Here is a 15,408-nt window from a genome sequence, read left to right as displayed (position 1 = left end):
TTATGTGTGGTGCAATGACTAAAAGCGTACGAGGTAAGTACCTCTGAATTTCGTTCTGATATGCAAGGTCAACTGTTTATTGCATTGCAAAAGCCTTTCAGGCCAGTGACTCCAGCTACCTTAGCAAGATGGGTGCGTTGGCTTATGAATGAAGCAGGCATTGATATATCTAAATTTGGTGCCCATTCTGTTCGGGGCGCAATGGCCTCTAAATCCTTTTCATTGGGAGTAAGCCTCTCTGACATCATGAATATGGCCGACTGGTCAACGGAATCTACATTTAAATCTTTCTATTACAAACCTATTGTGGATGTGGCATAAGTGGTGGTGGCTCAGCTTTAAACAAGCATAATCATAGCCTCCGGTCCTGACATAGAATTAAAAATTTGCGAACATTCGTGACAAGAATTTTCAATTCTATTAAGGACAACAGAGGCGAGGATTATCCCACCCGGCAGTTCTGGTTTTATCTATGTGATTCATAAATGTGAAAGTACGATTAATGTATGTTTTACGCTCTAATGATATTATGTTGGTTATTTTTCTTTACCCCCCTATTGCATGATTTGCTGTTGGCACATAGTTCGGGGATGACCGTTATTACGGGTTTTTTCTTCTTTTGTTTCAGATTCAAATGGCAAGTGAGGCTCGCTCATGTTGGCTTCAGTCTATCACGGAGAGTGATCCTCTTGCACAAAGGTGGTGTTTCCTCACCAGAGTTATCGAACAGAGCCTGGTCCGTCGTATCCCAAGTTTCCCTGTTGGTCTTCGGGATTTTTGGTACTTCTAAAGTTGTTTCATCACGGTCTGCGTGCAAGGAAGCGCTAAGTGGACAATGTTGGACTATATTAACCTGTTGCAGTTTCGCAAAGAAAGAGGACGTGTGTGCCTCGGTTAGACATTATATGGGCTCAGTCTCTATGGTTGTAGAGTACAAGGTGCTCATGGGATTTAAGGTTTACTATAATGTGTTGAATAAAAAAGATCGTTTTTTATTGGCTGCTGTAATAAAGCAAGGAAAATGAGAAGCTGACAGTGAAGGCTGCAGACACCGACCCTGAGACCCTTCACTCAGAGGCTTCTGAGGACAGCTGCGAACTGTGACCGGTCCCGAGCTGATCTCTGCCCCGGGGCTCAGAGGAGGAGCTGTGTGCCACCATGAGAGGCAGGAGAGAGCTGTGCCAGCAGGCCCCAGGGGAGGTGAGTGCACAGTGTAGGGTGCAGGAGGGTGGATGGGGAAGAGAGAGCTGTGCCAGCAGGCCCCAGGGGAGGTGAGTGCCCTGTGGAGGGTGCAGGAGGATGGGTGGGGAAGAGAGAGCTGTGCCAGCAGGCCCCAGGGGAGGTGAGTGCCCTGTGGAGGGTGCAGGAGGATGGGTGGGGAAGAGAGAGCTGTGCCAGCAGGCCCCAGGGGAGGTGAGTGCACTGTGGAGGGTGCAGGAGGATGGGTGGGGAAGAGAGAGCTGTGCCAGCAGGCCCCAGGGGAGGTGAGTGCACTGTGGAGGGTGCAGGAGGATGGGTGGGGAAGAGAGAGCTGTGCCAGCCGGCCCCAGGGGAGGTGAGTGCACAGTGTAGGGTGCAGGAGGATGGATGGGGAAGAGAGAGCTGTGCCAGCAGGCCTCAGAGGAGGTGAGTGCACTGTGGAGGGTGCAGGAGGATGTGTGGGGAAGAGAGCTGTGCCAGCAGGCCCCAGGGGAGGTGAGTGCAGCAGGATGGGTGGAGAGGAGAGAGCTATGCCAGCAGGCCCCAGGGGAGGTGAGTGCCCTGTGTAGGGTGCAGGAGGATGGGTGGGGAAGAGAGAGCTGTGCCAGCAGGCCCCAGGGGAGGTGAGTGCACTGTGGAGGGTGCAGGAGGATGGGTGGGGAAGAGAGAGCTGTGCCAGCAGGCCCCAGGGGAGGTGAGTGCAGCAGGATGGGTGGAGAGGAGAGAGCTGTGCCAGCAGGCCCCAGGGGAGGTGAGTGCAGCAGGATGGGTGGAGAGGAGAGAGCTGTGCCAGCAGGCCCCAGGGGAGGTGAGTGCCCTGTGGAGGGTGCAGGAGGATGGGTGGGGAAGAGAGAGCTGTGCCAGCAGGCCCCAGGGGAGGTGAGTGCACTGTGGAGGGTGCAGGAGGATGGGTGGGGAAGAGAGAGCTGTGCCAGCAGGCCCCAGGGGAGGTGAGTGCAGCAGGATGGATGGGGAAGAGAGAGCTGTGCCAGCAGACCCCAGGGGAGGTGAGTGCACTGTGGACGTTGCAGGAGGATGGGTGGGGAAGAGAGAGCTGTGCCAGCAGGCCCCAGGGGAGGTGAGTGCACTGTGGACGGTGCAGGAGGATGGGTGGGGAAGAGAGAGCTGTGCCAGCAGGTCCCAGGGGAGGTGAGTGCACTGTGGAGGGTGCAGGAGGATGGGTGGGGAATAGAGAGCTGTGCCAGCAGGCCTCAGAGGAGGTGAGTGCACTGTGGAGGGTGCAGGAGGATGGGTGGGGAAGAGAGCTGTGCCAGCAGGCCTCAGAGGAGGTGAGTGCACTGTGGAGGGTGCAGGAGGATGGGTGGGGAATAGAGAGCTGTGCCAGCAGGCCTCAGAGGAGGTGAGTGCACTGTGGAGGGTGCAGGAGGATGAGTGGGGAAGAGAGCTGTGCCAGCAGGCCGCAGGAGAGGTGAGTGCACTGTGGAGGGTGCAGGAGGATGGGTGGGGAAGAGAGAGATGTGCCAGCAGGCCTCGGAGGAGGAGAGTGCACTGTGGAGGGTGCAGGAGGATGGGTGGGGAAGAGAGAGAAGAGCCAGCAGGCCCCAGGGGAGGTGAGTGCACTGTGGAGGGTGCAGGAGGATGGGTGGGGAAGAGGGAGTTGTGCCAGAGGCTCCAAGGGAGGTGAGTGCAGCAGGATGGGTGGGGAAGAGAGAGCTATGCCAGCATGCCCCAGGGGAGGTGAGTGCACTGTGGACGGTGCAGGAGGATGGGTGGGGAAGAGAGAGCTGTGGCAGCAGGTCCCAGGGGAGGTGAGTACACTGTGGAGGGTGCAGGAGGATGGGTGGGGAATAGAGAGCTGTGCCAGCAGGCCTCAGAGGAGGTGAGTGCACTGTGGAGGGTGCAGGAGGATGGGTGGGGAAGAGAGCTGTGCCAGTAGGCCTCAGAGGAGGTGAGTGCACTGTGGAGGGTGCAGGAGGATGGGTGGGGAATAGAGAGCTGTGCCAGCAGGCCTCAGAGGAGGTGAGTGCACTGTGGAGGGTGCAGGAGGATGGGTGGGGAATAGAGAGCTGTGCCAGCAGGCCTCAGAGGAGGTGAGTGCACTGTGGAGGGTGCAGGAGGATGGGTGGGGAAGAGAGCTGTGCCAGCAGGCCGCAGGAGAGGTGAGTGCACTGTGGAGGGTGCAGGAGGATGGGTGGGGAATAGAGAGCTGTGCCAGCAGGCCTCAGAGGAGGTGAGTGCACTGTGGAGGGTGCAGGAGGATGGGTGGGGAAGAGAGCTGTGCCAGCAGGCCTCAGAGGAGGTGAGTGCACTGTGGAGGGTGCAGGAGGATGGGTGGGGAATAGAGAGCTGTGCCAGCAGGCCTCAGAGGAGGTGAGTGCACTGTGGAGGGTGCAGGAGGATGGGTGGGGAAGAGAGCTGTGCCAGCAGGCCGCAGGAGAGGTGAGTGCACTGTGGAGGGTGCAGGAGGATGGGTGGGGAAGAGAGAGATGTGCCATCAGGCCTCGGAGGAGGAGAGTGCACTGTGGAGGGTGCAGGAGGATGGGTGGGGAAGAGAGAGCTGTGCCAGCAGGCCCCAGGGGAGGTGAGTGCACTGTGGAGGGTGCAGGAGGATGGGTGGGGAAGAGAGAGCTGTGCCAGAGGCTCCAAGGGAGGTGAGTGCAGCAGGATGGGTGGGGAAGAGAGAGCTGTGCCAGCATGCCCCAGGGGAGGTGAGTGCACTGTGGAGGGTGCAGGAGGATGGGTGGGGAAGAGAGAGATGTGCCAGAGGCCCCAGGGGAGGCGATTGCACTGTGGAGGGTGCAGGAGGATGGGTGGGGAAGAGAGAGAGATGTGCCAGAGGCCCCAGGGGAGACGAGTGCAGCAGAATGGGTGGGATCGAGAGAACGGTGTCAGCAGGGCTCAGTGGAGGTGAGTGCACTGTGGAGGGTGCAGGAGGATGGGTGGGGAATAGAGAGCTGTGCCAGCAGGCCTCAGAGGAGGTGAGTGCACTGTGGAGGGTGCAGGAGGATGTGTGGGGAAGAGAGCTGTGCCAGCAGGCCCCAGGGGAGGTGAGTGCAGCAGGATGGATGGAGAGGAGAGAGCTGTGCCAGCAGGCCCCAGGGGAGGTGAGTGCACTGTGGAGGGTGCAGGAGGACGGCCCTTGTGTAGAGGAGAGAGCTGTGTCAGCAGGCCTCAGTGGAGGTGAGTGCACTGTGGAGGGGTGCAGTAAGATGGGCCTTGTGGAGAGGAGAGAGCTGTGCCACCAGGCCTCAGCTGAGGTGTGTGCCCTGTGAAATGGGTACAGGAGGATGCACACTCGTACACACTGAGCATTGTGGAGAGGAGAGAGCTGGGCCAGCAAGCCTCAGAGGAAGAGAGTGCACAGTGAAGGGGCGCCGGAGCATGCACACTCATGTACACTGGGCCTTGCGGATAGTAGAGAGCTGTTGCAGCAGGCCTTGGAAGAGGTGAGTGCACTGTGGAGGGGTGCAGGAAGATGGGCCTTGTGGATAGGAATGAGCTGTATCGCCAGGCCTCGCCTAAGGTGAGTGCACGGTGAAGGGGTGCAGGAGAATGAGCCTTGTGGAGAGGAGAGAGCTGTGCCGCCAGGCCTCAGCTGATGTGAGTGCACTGTGAAGGGGTACAGGAGGATGCACACTCGTACACAGTGAGCATTGTGGAGAGGAGAGAGCTGGCCAGCAGGCCTCAGCTGAGGTGAGTGAACTGTGAAGGGGTGCAGGAGGATGTACACTTGTGCCTACTGGGCCTTGTGGATAGGAGTGAGCTGTATCACCAGGCCTCAGCTGAGGTGAGTGCACTGTGAAGGGGTGCCGGTGGATGCACACTCATGCATACTGGGCCTTGTGGATAGGAGAGAGCTGTATCACCAGGCCTCAGCTGAGGTGAGTGCACTGTGAAGGGGTGCAGGAGGATGTACACTTGTGCAAACTGGGCCTTGTGGATAGGAGAGAGCTGTATCACCAGGCCTCAGCTGAGGTGAGTGCACTGTGAAGGGGTGCAGGTGGATGCACACTCGTGCATACTGGATCTTGTGGATAGGAGAGAGCTGTATCACCAGGCCTCAGCTGAGGTGAGTGCACTGTGAAGGGGTGCAGGTGGATGCACACTCGTGCATACTGGGCCTTGTGGATAGGAGAGAGCTGTATCACCAGGCCTCAGCTGAGGTGACTGCACTGTGAAGGGGTGCAGGAGGATGTACACTTGTGCAAACTGGGCCTTGTGGATAGGAGAGAGCTGTATCACCAGGCCTCAGCTGAGGTGAGTGCACTGTGAAGGGTGCAGGTGGATGCACACTCGTGCATACTGGATCTTGTGGATAGGAGAGAGCTGTATCACCTGGCCTCAGAGGAGGTGAGTGCAATGTGCCTTTCACACCTGTTTTGGAAGGGTGTTCTGGGAAATACTATCAGTCTCCCTTTAAGACATTCTCTGTCAGCGTTTGTACACCTGTACAGAACATTCTGTGTCTTGTAATTCAAGAAGATTTTCTTTCTGACAGTGGTTAAACAAATGTGCAGGACACTTCTCTGTGTGATAATTCCATAAGTCTTTCATTAGGACATACTCTGCCAAGTGTTCATGGAGCTAGACAGGACTTTTCTGTATGATGTTACCACCAGAATCACTTTAGACATTCCTCTGCTACTGTTTATACAGCTGTACAGGACACATTGTGTCTGGTGATTCAAACAGTCTCTGTTTAGGGAATTCTCAGCCAGTGTTTACACAGATGTGCAGGACACCTCTGTGTGATAACGCCAGCAGTCTCAGCCAGTGTTTACACAGATGTGCAGGACACCTCTGTGTGATAACGCCAGCAGTCTCAGCCAGTGTTTACACAGATGTGCAGGACACCTCTGTGTGATAACGCCAGCAGTCTCGGCCAGTGTTTACACAGAAGTGCAGGACACCTCTGTGTGATAACGCCAGCAGTCTCAGCCAGTGTTTACACAGATGTGCAGGACACCTCTGTGTGATAACGCCAGCAGTCTCAGCCAGTGTTTACACAGATGTGCAGGACACCTCTGTGTGATAACGCCAGCAGTCTCAGGCAGTGTTTATACTTCTCAGTGTTTACAGACTCCCTGTGTGATAACGCCAGCAGTCTCCCTTTAGAGCATTCTCTGCCAGTGTTTACACTTCTCTGTGTGATAATTCCAGCAATCTCCCTTTAGGACATTCTCAGCCAGTGTTTACAGACTCCCTGTGTCATAACACCACAATCTCCCTTTAGAACAATTTCCGCCAGTGTTTACACATCTCTGTGTGATAACGCTAGCTATCTCCCTTTAGGACATTATCAGCCAGTTTTTACAGACTCTCTGTGTGATAACGCCAGCAGTCTCCCTTTAGACCATGCTCTGCCAGTGTTTATACATCTCTGTGTGATAACGTCAGCAATCTTCCTTTAGAACATTCTCATCCAGTATTTACACATGTCTGTGGGATAACGCCAGCAGTCTCCCTTTCGGACATTCTTAGCCAGTGCTTACAGACTCCCGGTTTGATATCACCAGCAACCTCCCTTTTGAACATTCTCAGCCAGTGTTTATACATCTCTGTGTGATAACGCTAGCTATCTCCCTTTAGGACATTACCAGCCAGTGTTTACAGACTCCCTGTGTGACAACGCCAGCAGTCTCCCTTTAGAACATTCACAGACAGTATTTACACATCTCTGTGTGATAACACCAGCTATCACCCTTTAGGACATTATTGGCCAGTGTTTACAGACTCCCTGTGTGATAACGCCAGCAGTCTCCCTTTAGACCATGCTCTGCCAGTGTTTACACATCTCTGTGTGATAACAGCAGCAATCTCCCTTTAGAACATTCTCAGCCAGTGTTTACACATCTCCGTGTGATAACACCAGCAGTCTCCCTTTAGAACATTCTCAGCCAGTGTTTACACATCTCTGTGTGATAACACCAGCTATCTCCCTTCAGGACAGTCTCAGCCAGTGTTTACACAGCTGTGCAGGACACCTCTCTGTGTTAACACCGGTAATCTCATTTTAGGACATTCTCTGCCAGTGTTTACACAGCTGTGCAGGATGTGTCTGTGTGGTAACATCAGCAGTCTCCCTTTAGGACATTCTCTGCTACTGTTTACAGAGCTATGCAGAACACCTCTCTGTGTGGTAACATCAGCAATCTCCCTTGACAACATTCTCAGCCACTGTTTACACAGCAGGACACCTCTCTGTGTGATAACTCCAGCAGTCTCCCTTTACAACATTCTCAGCCAGTGTTTACACATCTCTGTGTGATAACACCAGCAGTCTCCCTTTAGAACATTCTCAGCCAGTGTTTACACATCTCTGTGTGATAACACCAGCTATCTCCCGTTAGGACATTCTCAGCCAGTGTTTACAGACTACCTGTGTGATAACACCAGCAATCTCTCTGTAGAACATTCTCAGCTAGTGTCTACACATCTCTGTGTGATAAGGTCGTCAGTCTCCCTTTAGAACATTCTCTGGCAGTTTTAACTCATCTCTGTTTGATAACACCAGCAATATCTCTTTAGAACATTCTCTGCCAGTGTTTACACATCTCTGTGTGATAACGCCAGCAGTCTCCCTTTACAACATTCTCAGCCAGTGTTTACACATCTCTGTGTGATAACACCAGCTGTCTCCCTTTAGGACATCCTCAGCCAGTGATTACAGACTCCCTGTGTGATAACACCAGCAATCTCCCTTTAGGCCACTGTCAGCCAGTATTTACATAGCTGTGCAGTACACCTCTCTGTGTGGTAACATCAGCAATCTCACTTTAGGCCACTGTCAGCCAGTGTTTACCTAGTTGTGCAGGACACTCTCTGTGTGATAATGCCAGCGAACTCCGTTTAGGACATTCTCAGCCAGTCTTTACACATCTCTGTGTGATAGCACCAGCAATCTCCCGTTAGGACATTCTCAGCCAGTGTTTACACTTCTCTGTGTGATAACGACAGCTATCTCCCGTTAGGACATACTCAGTCAGTGTTTACATATCTCTGTGTGATAACACCAGCAATCTCCCTTTAGGACATTCTCAGCCAGTGTTTACACTTCTCTGTGTGATAACACCAGCTATCTCCCGTTAGGACATTCTCAGCCAGTGTTTACACATCTCTGTGTGTATCTACTGACAATGCGGCCACGCACAGGCTGAACCTCAGCAGGGCAACAACATACACATCACCATAAATCTCCTGGCAATGCGGCTACCCACAGGCTGAACCTCAGCAGGGCAACAACATACACATCACCTTAAATCTCCTGGCAGTGTGGCCATGCACAGGCTGAACCTCAGCAGGGCAACAAGGCTCACATCACCTTAAATCTCCTGGCAATGCGGCCACGCACAGGCTGAACCTCAGCAGGGCAACAAGGCTTTCATCACCTTAAATCTCCTGGAAATGCGACCACGCACAGGCTGAACCTCAGCAGGGTAACAAGGCTCACATCACCTTAAATCTCCTGGCAATGCGGCCACGCACAGGCTGAACCTCAGCAGGGCAACAAGGCTTTCATCACCTTAAATCTCCTGGAAATGTGACCACACACAGGCTGAACCTCAGCAGGGCAACAAGGCTTTCATCACCTCAAATCTCCTGGAAATGCGACCACGCACAGGCTGAACCTCAGCAGGGTAACCAGGCTCACATCACCTTAAATCTCCTGGCAATGCAGACATGCACAAGCTGAACCTCAGCAGGGCAACAAGGCACACATCACCTTAAATCTCCTGGCAATGCGGCCACGCACAGGCTGAACCTCAGCAGGGCAACAACGTACACATCACCTTAAATCTCCTGGCAATGCGAACACGCACAGGCTGAACCTCAGCAGGGCAACAAGGCACACATCACCTTAAATCTCCTGGCAATGCGGCCACGCACAGGCTGAACCTCAGCAGGACAACAAGGCACACATAACCTTAAATCTCCTGGAAATGCGACCACGCACAGGCTGAACCTCAGCAGGGCAACAACATACACATCACCATAAATCTCCTGCAATGCGGCCACGCACAGGCTGAACCTCAGCAGGGCAACAAGGCACACATAACCTTAAATCTCCTGGTAATGCGGCCACGCACAGGCTGAACCTCAGCAGGACAACAAGGCACACATAACCTTAAATCTCCTGGAAATGCGACCACGCACAGGCTGAACCTCAGCAGGGCAACAACATACACATCACCATAAATCTCCTGCAATGCGGCCACGCACAGGCTGAACCTCAGCAGGGCAACAAGGCTTTCATCACCTTAAATCTCCTGGAAATGCGGCCACGCACAGGCTGAACCTCAGCAGGGCAACTAGACACACATCACCTTAAATCTCCTGGCAATGCGGCCACACACAGGCTGAACCTCAGCAGGGCAACAAGGCTTTCATCACCTTAAATCTCCTGGAAATGCGGCCACGCACAGGCTGAACCTCAGCAGGGCAATTAGACACACATCAACTTAAATCTCCTGGCAATGCGGCCACCCACAGCCTGAACCTCAGCAGGGCAACAAGGCTTTCATCACCTTAAATCTCCTGGAAATGCGGCCACGCACAGGCTGAACCTCAGCAGGGCAACTAGGCACACATCACCTTAAATCTCCTGGAAATGTGACCACGCACAGGCTGAACCTCAGCAGGGTAACCAGGCTCACATCACCTTAAATCTCCTGGCAGTGCGGCCACACACAGGCTGAACCTCAGCAGGGCAACAAGGCTCACATCACCTTAAATCTCCTGGCAATGCGGCCGCACACAGGCTGATCCTCAGCAGGGCAACAACATACACATCACCATAAATCTACTGACAATGCGGCCACACACAGGCTGAACCTAAGCAGGGCAACAAGGCACACATCACCTTAAATCTCCTGGCAATGCGGCCACACACAGGCTGAACCTAAGCAGGGCAACAAGGCTTTCATCACCTTAAATCTCCTGGAAATGCGGCCACGCACAGGCTGAACCTCAGCAGGGCAACTAGACACACATCACCTTAAACCTCCTGGCAATGCGGCCACGCACAGGCTGAACCTAAGCAGGGCAACAAGGCACACATCACCATAAATCTCCTGGCAATGCAGACATGCACAAGCTGAACCTCAGCAGGGCAACAAGTCTTTCATCACCTTAAATCTCCTGGAAATGCGGCCACGCACAGGCTGAACCTCAGCAGGGCAACTAGACACACATCACCTTAAATCTCCTGGCAATGCGGCCACGCACAGGCTGAACCTCAGCAGGGCAACAAGGCTTTCATCACCTTAAATCTCCTGGAAATGCGGCCACGCACAGGCTGAACCTAAGCAGGGCAACAAGGCACGCATCACCTTAAATCTCCTGGCAATGCGGCCACACACAGGCTGAACCTCAGCAGGGCAACAAGGCTTTCATCACCTTAAATCTCCTGGAAATGTGACCACGCACAGGCTGAACCTCAGCAGGGTAACCAGGCTCACATCACCTTAAATCTCCTGGCAGTGCGGCCACACACAGGCTGAACCTCAGCAGGGCAACAAGGCTCACATCACCTTAAATCTCCTGGCAATGCGGCCGCACACAGGCTGATCCTCAGCAGGGCAACAACATACACATCACCATAAATCTACTGACAATGCGGCCACGCACAGGCTGACCCTCAGCAGGGCAACAACGTACACATCACCATAAATCTCCTGGCAATGCAGACATGCACAAGCTGAACCTCAGCAGGGCAACAAGGCTTTCATCACCTTAAATCTCCTGGAAATGCGGCCACGCACAGGCTGAACCTCAGCAGGGCAACTAGACACACATCACCTTAAATCTCCTGGCAATGCGGCCACGCACAGGCTGAACCTCAGCAGGGCAACAAGGCTCCCATCACCTTAAATTTCCTGGAAATGCGGCCACGCACAGGCTGAACCTCAGCAGGGCAACTAGACACACATCACCTTAAATCCCCTGGCAATGCGGCCACCCACAGCCTGAACCTCAGCAGGGCAACAAGGCTTTCATCACCTTAAATCTCCTGGAAATGCGGCCACGCACAGGCTGAACCTCAGCAGGGCCACAAGGCACACATAACCTTAAATCTCCTGGCAATGCGGACACGCACAGGCTGAACCTCAGCAGGGCAACAAGGCTCCCATCACCTTAAATTTCCTGACAATGCGTCCACGCACAGGCTGAACCTCAGCAGGGAAACAAGGCTCACATCACCTTAAATCTCCTGTCTATGCGGCCACGCACAGGCTGCACCTCAGCAGGATAACAAGGCTCCCATCACCTTAAATCTTCTGGCAATGCGGACACGCACAGGCTGCACCTTAGCAGGACAACAAGGCTCACATCACCTTAAATCTCCTGGCAATGCGGCCACGCACAGGCTGAACCTCAGTAGGGCAACAAGGCTTTCATCACCTTAAATCTCCTGGAAATGCGACCACGCACAGGTAGAACCTCAGCAGGGCAACTAGGCACACATCACCTTAAATCTGGCAATGTGGTTTGGTACCGGCACAATTCTTCAAGGCGTGATGGCTGACTTTAAGCCACAATTCTTTTAGGCTCAATGCCTGATTTCAAACCTCTATCGTTCTGGTCATGGCAGCTATGTTCAAGCAGTGCTTCGTATGGGTACAATGGCTGTACGGGCCCTACAGAGTCAATTCACAGTCCTGACTGGACTTTGGTGATCTTCGGATTGAGTTGTAACAGCAGGAACCGCTGGTGAATATAGGGTACACAGCTGGCTCTCCAGGGTGATGCTGCACTTCACTCCTCCTGGATAGCCCCTGCTCCTGAAGGTTTGGCAGACTCTTTCATCGTCTCAGCACCTGTGCTAAGCTGAACGTCAGGTAGACACCATCTCTGGTTACACAGCAGTCTTCTGAGTACTTCGCAGAGCACTCCCTTCATTGGTCTTAGAGAACATGAAACGAAGAACAAAGCAGAAGCTGATAGGAAATATATATCCACTGTGCACTTTCAGAACCTCTTTGGTGTGATCCTCTTTCTAAATGTGCTTTCTAGGTTTCTGTCCAGAAACAGCCTTTTTGTAGGGCGGGGTTTCTCCAGCCTGGGGCAGCCACAACATAGGAAGAAAGAGGTGTGAGATTTGTATACCTGCCTGTCATGGAAACTGAAAGAGTGATGAGGGAAAGACAACAGGCTGACCTCACCAAAGAGCCCCCTTCATCGTGCACAACAGAGTCTGCAGTCCCACGTTTACCCATGCCATCTACCAGATAGGGTGGTTCAGGAAGACCGATTAGCAGCCCCTGACTCCATAAACCTTTTACAGGGACATGATGTCCTCTTCCCTCACTTCAGTTTCTAGGTCTCCTCCCTTGAGCTGCAGGACTGTCAGTAATACACCTCCACGGACTGGGAAGACAACCATACCTCCCCTCCCTCTTATACAGCTGATCAAGCTTGGGGGGGGTTGAAAATGGATCCCACAAGCCTTTCATTCTCTGGTTCACTCACACACGATGTATGTACCACACAGGCTACATACACAGACACACACAGCATACAGTTGGGATGTTAGCTCTGGGAGCGGGGGAAGTACATGGAAGTGGAACTTTACACAAGTGGGCCTGTAGGCCTCCACTCATTTGCCACAGATAAACAAGCATTGGCAGAGCCTGGAGGTCTCGCGTACGAGCAAGCTGTTGGCTTTGTCAATGTTATTTAGTCATGTTGTATAGCAGCATTAGATGGGCAGCATGACTGAAAAAAAAACAAAAAACACTGTGACATGGGCATGGCTGGCTGCATCGTATCACTTGGCTGGCGAGGGAGGGCTTGGGCAACACAGAGGGAGCGGAAGGATGTCTGGGGAGAGCAACACGGACAGCTGAAGGGGTGGGAAAAAAGTGCTGGCCACATCGTAGTGCTTTTTTATTATTGTGGGATGGGAGGCAACCCAAAGAGAGGGAGAGGCAGCACTGGAGGGAGGGTGAGTTAAAGGACAACACGGACAACGGAAGGTGTGAACGAGGGACTAGGAGAAAGGAGGAATGAAGGGTGGGGTTCAGCAACAACAGATAACAGTAGGAGGGAGGGTTGGCGAGGGTAAGCAACAACACTGACAGCAACAGGGAGGGGTGGGTGGTAGCAAGGAACAACAGAAGAGGGACGGTGGGTGAGGGTAAGCAACAACACTTACAACAACAGGGGGGTGGGGGGGATCAAGGAGCAACGGAAGGGGGAGGGTGGGTGAGGGCAAGCAACAACACTGACAACAACAGAAAGGGTGGGGCGAATGTGGCAAAGTAACTAGGGAAGGAGGGGGATTGGGTGGGGGCAAGCAACACAGACAAGGGAGGGAAGGAGACAGTGGGGGAGATGTGCACGAGGGTGGCATCTGAAAAAGATGCACTCTGATAGAGTGCTCAAACACACAAAAAGAAGTAGCACCTAAAAAATGAGCAGTGGAAAGACACGTGTAATGCATCCATGCTCTGAGAAAGTGAAAACACACAGAGGAAGAGGGCCTATGGCAGCTGAGCAAAATAAATGCAAATGAGAGTGACAAGGAAGCTAGCTATTGGTAAGCAATGGACGGGCTGTAAGGCCACTGATCAAAAACAAAAGGCCTCGAAGAGCAGAGCACGCGTTGTCTAGAAAATATGTTAAAAAGATCTAGTCACAACTATTAGGCCTTGAAAAATCTGAAAAGGTTTACCAAACCTGCTGGTCTAGTGACATGAATAATCTACTCAACCTAACCGTAATGCGCTTGACCCATAAAGTCATCTCAAAATAGTATGATTCTAGGCAAATATTTTATGGCACGAGTTGCCTTTTTCTTCATTATCAAATACAAGAGCTCCTTTAAACATGTGACTTCTGCATGTCTGCTGTACAAAACGCTTTTTTTTATTTGATAGACTATATTTTTGCCCCATGTATAAACAAAATGGAGCCCTCATACAGGGTGCTCTTGACCCCTGACTTAGCTCTTAGTTCACTAATAGCATTGCCATCGGAGTGGACCAAGAACGTCTCTCAGTTCATATTTAAAAACTCTCACTTTCAATAAATATGTTTCAACAAACTTTGCTACGCATATGCATTTTTACTTATAAAACAAATGATAATGTGTGAAAATTGGGTTTCAGGAAATACTTGTAATTTGCACATCACCAAATAAAATATTTTGATTTGTTTTGATCATATTAAAATGTTTGTTTACATCTCACTACAAAATTGCAAATAAGTGTTTTCCTGACTTCTGAAATATATATTGAAACATTTGTACAGTTCATTTGCAAGCTGTTTAAATGTTATAAAAACCTCTAACCTTCCAGTCAGAGAAAGAAAAGTAAATACCGAACTACAGGATTAAAAAAAGCAGCAACTTGTCAGAAAATATAAGCTGGCATTTGACCTCTGTCTTTGCACGCACAGCAAATGTGACAAGATAAAAACAAGATTTGAAGGCCTTTTCACTGTTCATTCACTTTCTAGATGAACAGAACACCTGTTCTTTGCCAGCTTGAGCTCTCTACCCAGACTACGTCACGAGGCCCTAATAATAGTGCGCCCTGATAAAAACGGACTCGCCATAACGCGTGGCACGTAGATTTGTCGCTGCCTGGCTATAAGAGTCCTAAGATACGGTTCTATGCCACCACCGTTATACATGCTACCTTCATGGCAGTCTACGGTCTGCCAACGAGCGTTAGTTTGGTGAACTCTTCCAGGTGCAGGACCTCTCTCATGTCAAGGGACACGCCTAGGCATCTGTGCACACACTAGATTTGCAGGAAACTATTGCCACAGCCAAAAACCAGGATGCCATGTACACATAGTTGGTCACCAGCTGGGCAACAGGTCTCGCACAGCTTTGCATCTGGTTAATGTGGCTTAATTGAGTACGCCAAGGAAAAGACAGTCTGGGCCCAAGAAAACCACACCCACAGAGCATCAATGTCTCCCATTTAGAAGGAAAGGAGGCCTTACCCGCAGAGCATCAGTGTCTCCCATTTAGAAGAAGGAAAGGAAGCCACACCCGCAGAGCATCATTGTGTCTCCCATGTAGAAGAAGGAAAGGAAGCCACACCCGCAGAGCATCACTGTGTCCCCCGTGTAGAAGAAGGAAAGGAAGCCACAGCCGCAGAGCATCATTGTGTCTCCCATGTAGAAGACGGAAAGGAAGCCACACCCGCAGAGCGTCATTCTGTCTCACATGTAGAAGACGGAAAGGAAGCCACAGTCGCAGAGCATCATTGTGTCTCCCATGTAGAAGACGGAAAG

At 52.1% G+C, this 15,408-nt stretch overlaps 1 protein-coding gene across 1 annotated transcript in view; it reads left to right on the top strand.

Moving 5' to 3' along the window:
• The first annotated feature begins 1,034 nt into the window (after positions 1 to 1,034).
• Positions 1,035 to 15,408, top strand: part of LOC146839119 (uncharacterized) — a 203,173-nt gene continuing 188,799 nt past the window's right edge. The window contains exon 1 of the mRNA XM_085603120.1: positions 1,035 to 1,200. Within this exon, the coding sequence (XP_085459246.1) occupies positions 1,159 to 1,200 (42 nt within the window). The 5' untranslated portion in view covers positions 1,035 to 1,158. The remainder of the gene's footprint in view (positions 1,201 to 15,408) is intronic.

The sequence above is a fragment of the Triturus cristatus genome, chromosome 4_2 (genome assembly GCF_964204655.1).
Source record: "Triturus cristatus chromosome 4_2, aTriCri1.1, whole genome shotgun sequence".
NCBI lineage: Eukaryota > Metazoa > Chordata > Amphibia > Caudata > Salamandridae > Triturus > Triturus cristatus.
Note: the sequence above shows the minus strand (reverse complement) of the source record. Positions and strands in the feature narration are given on the sequence as shown.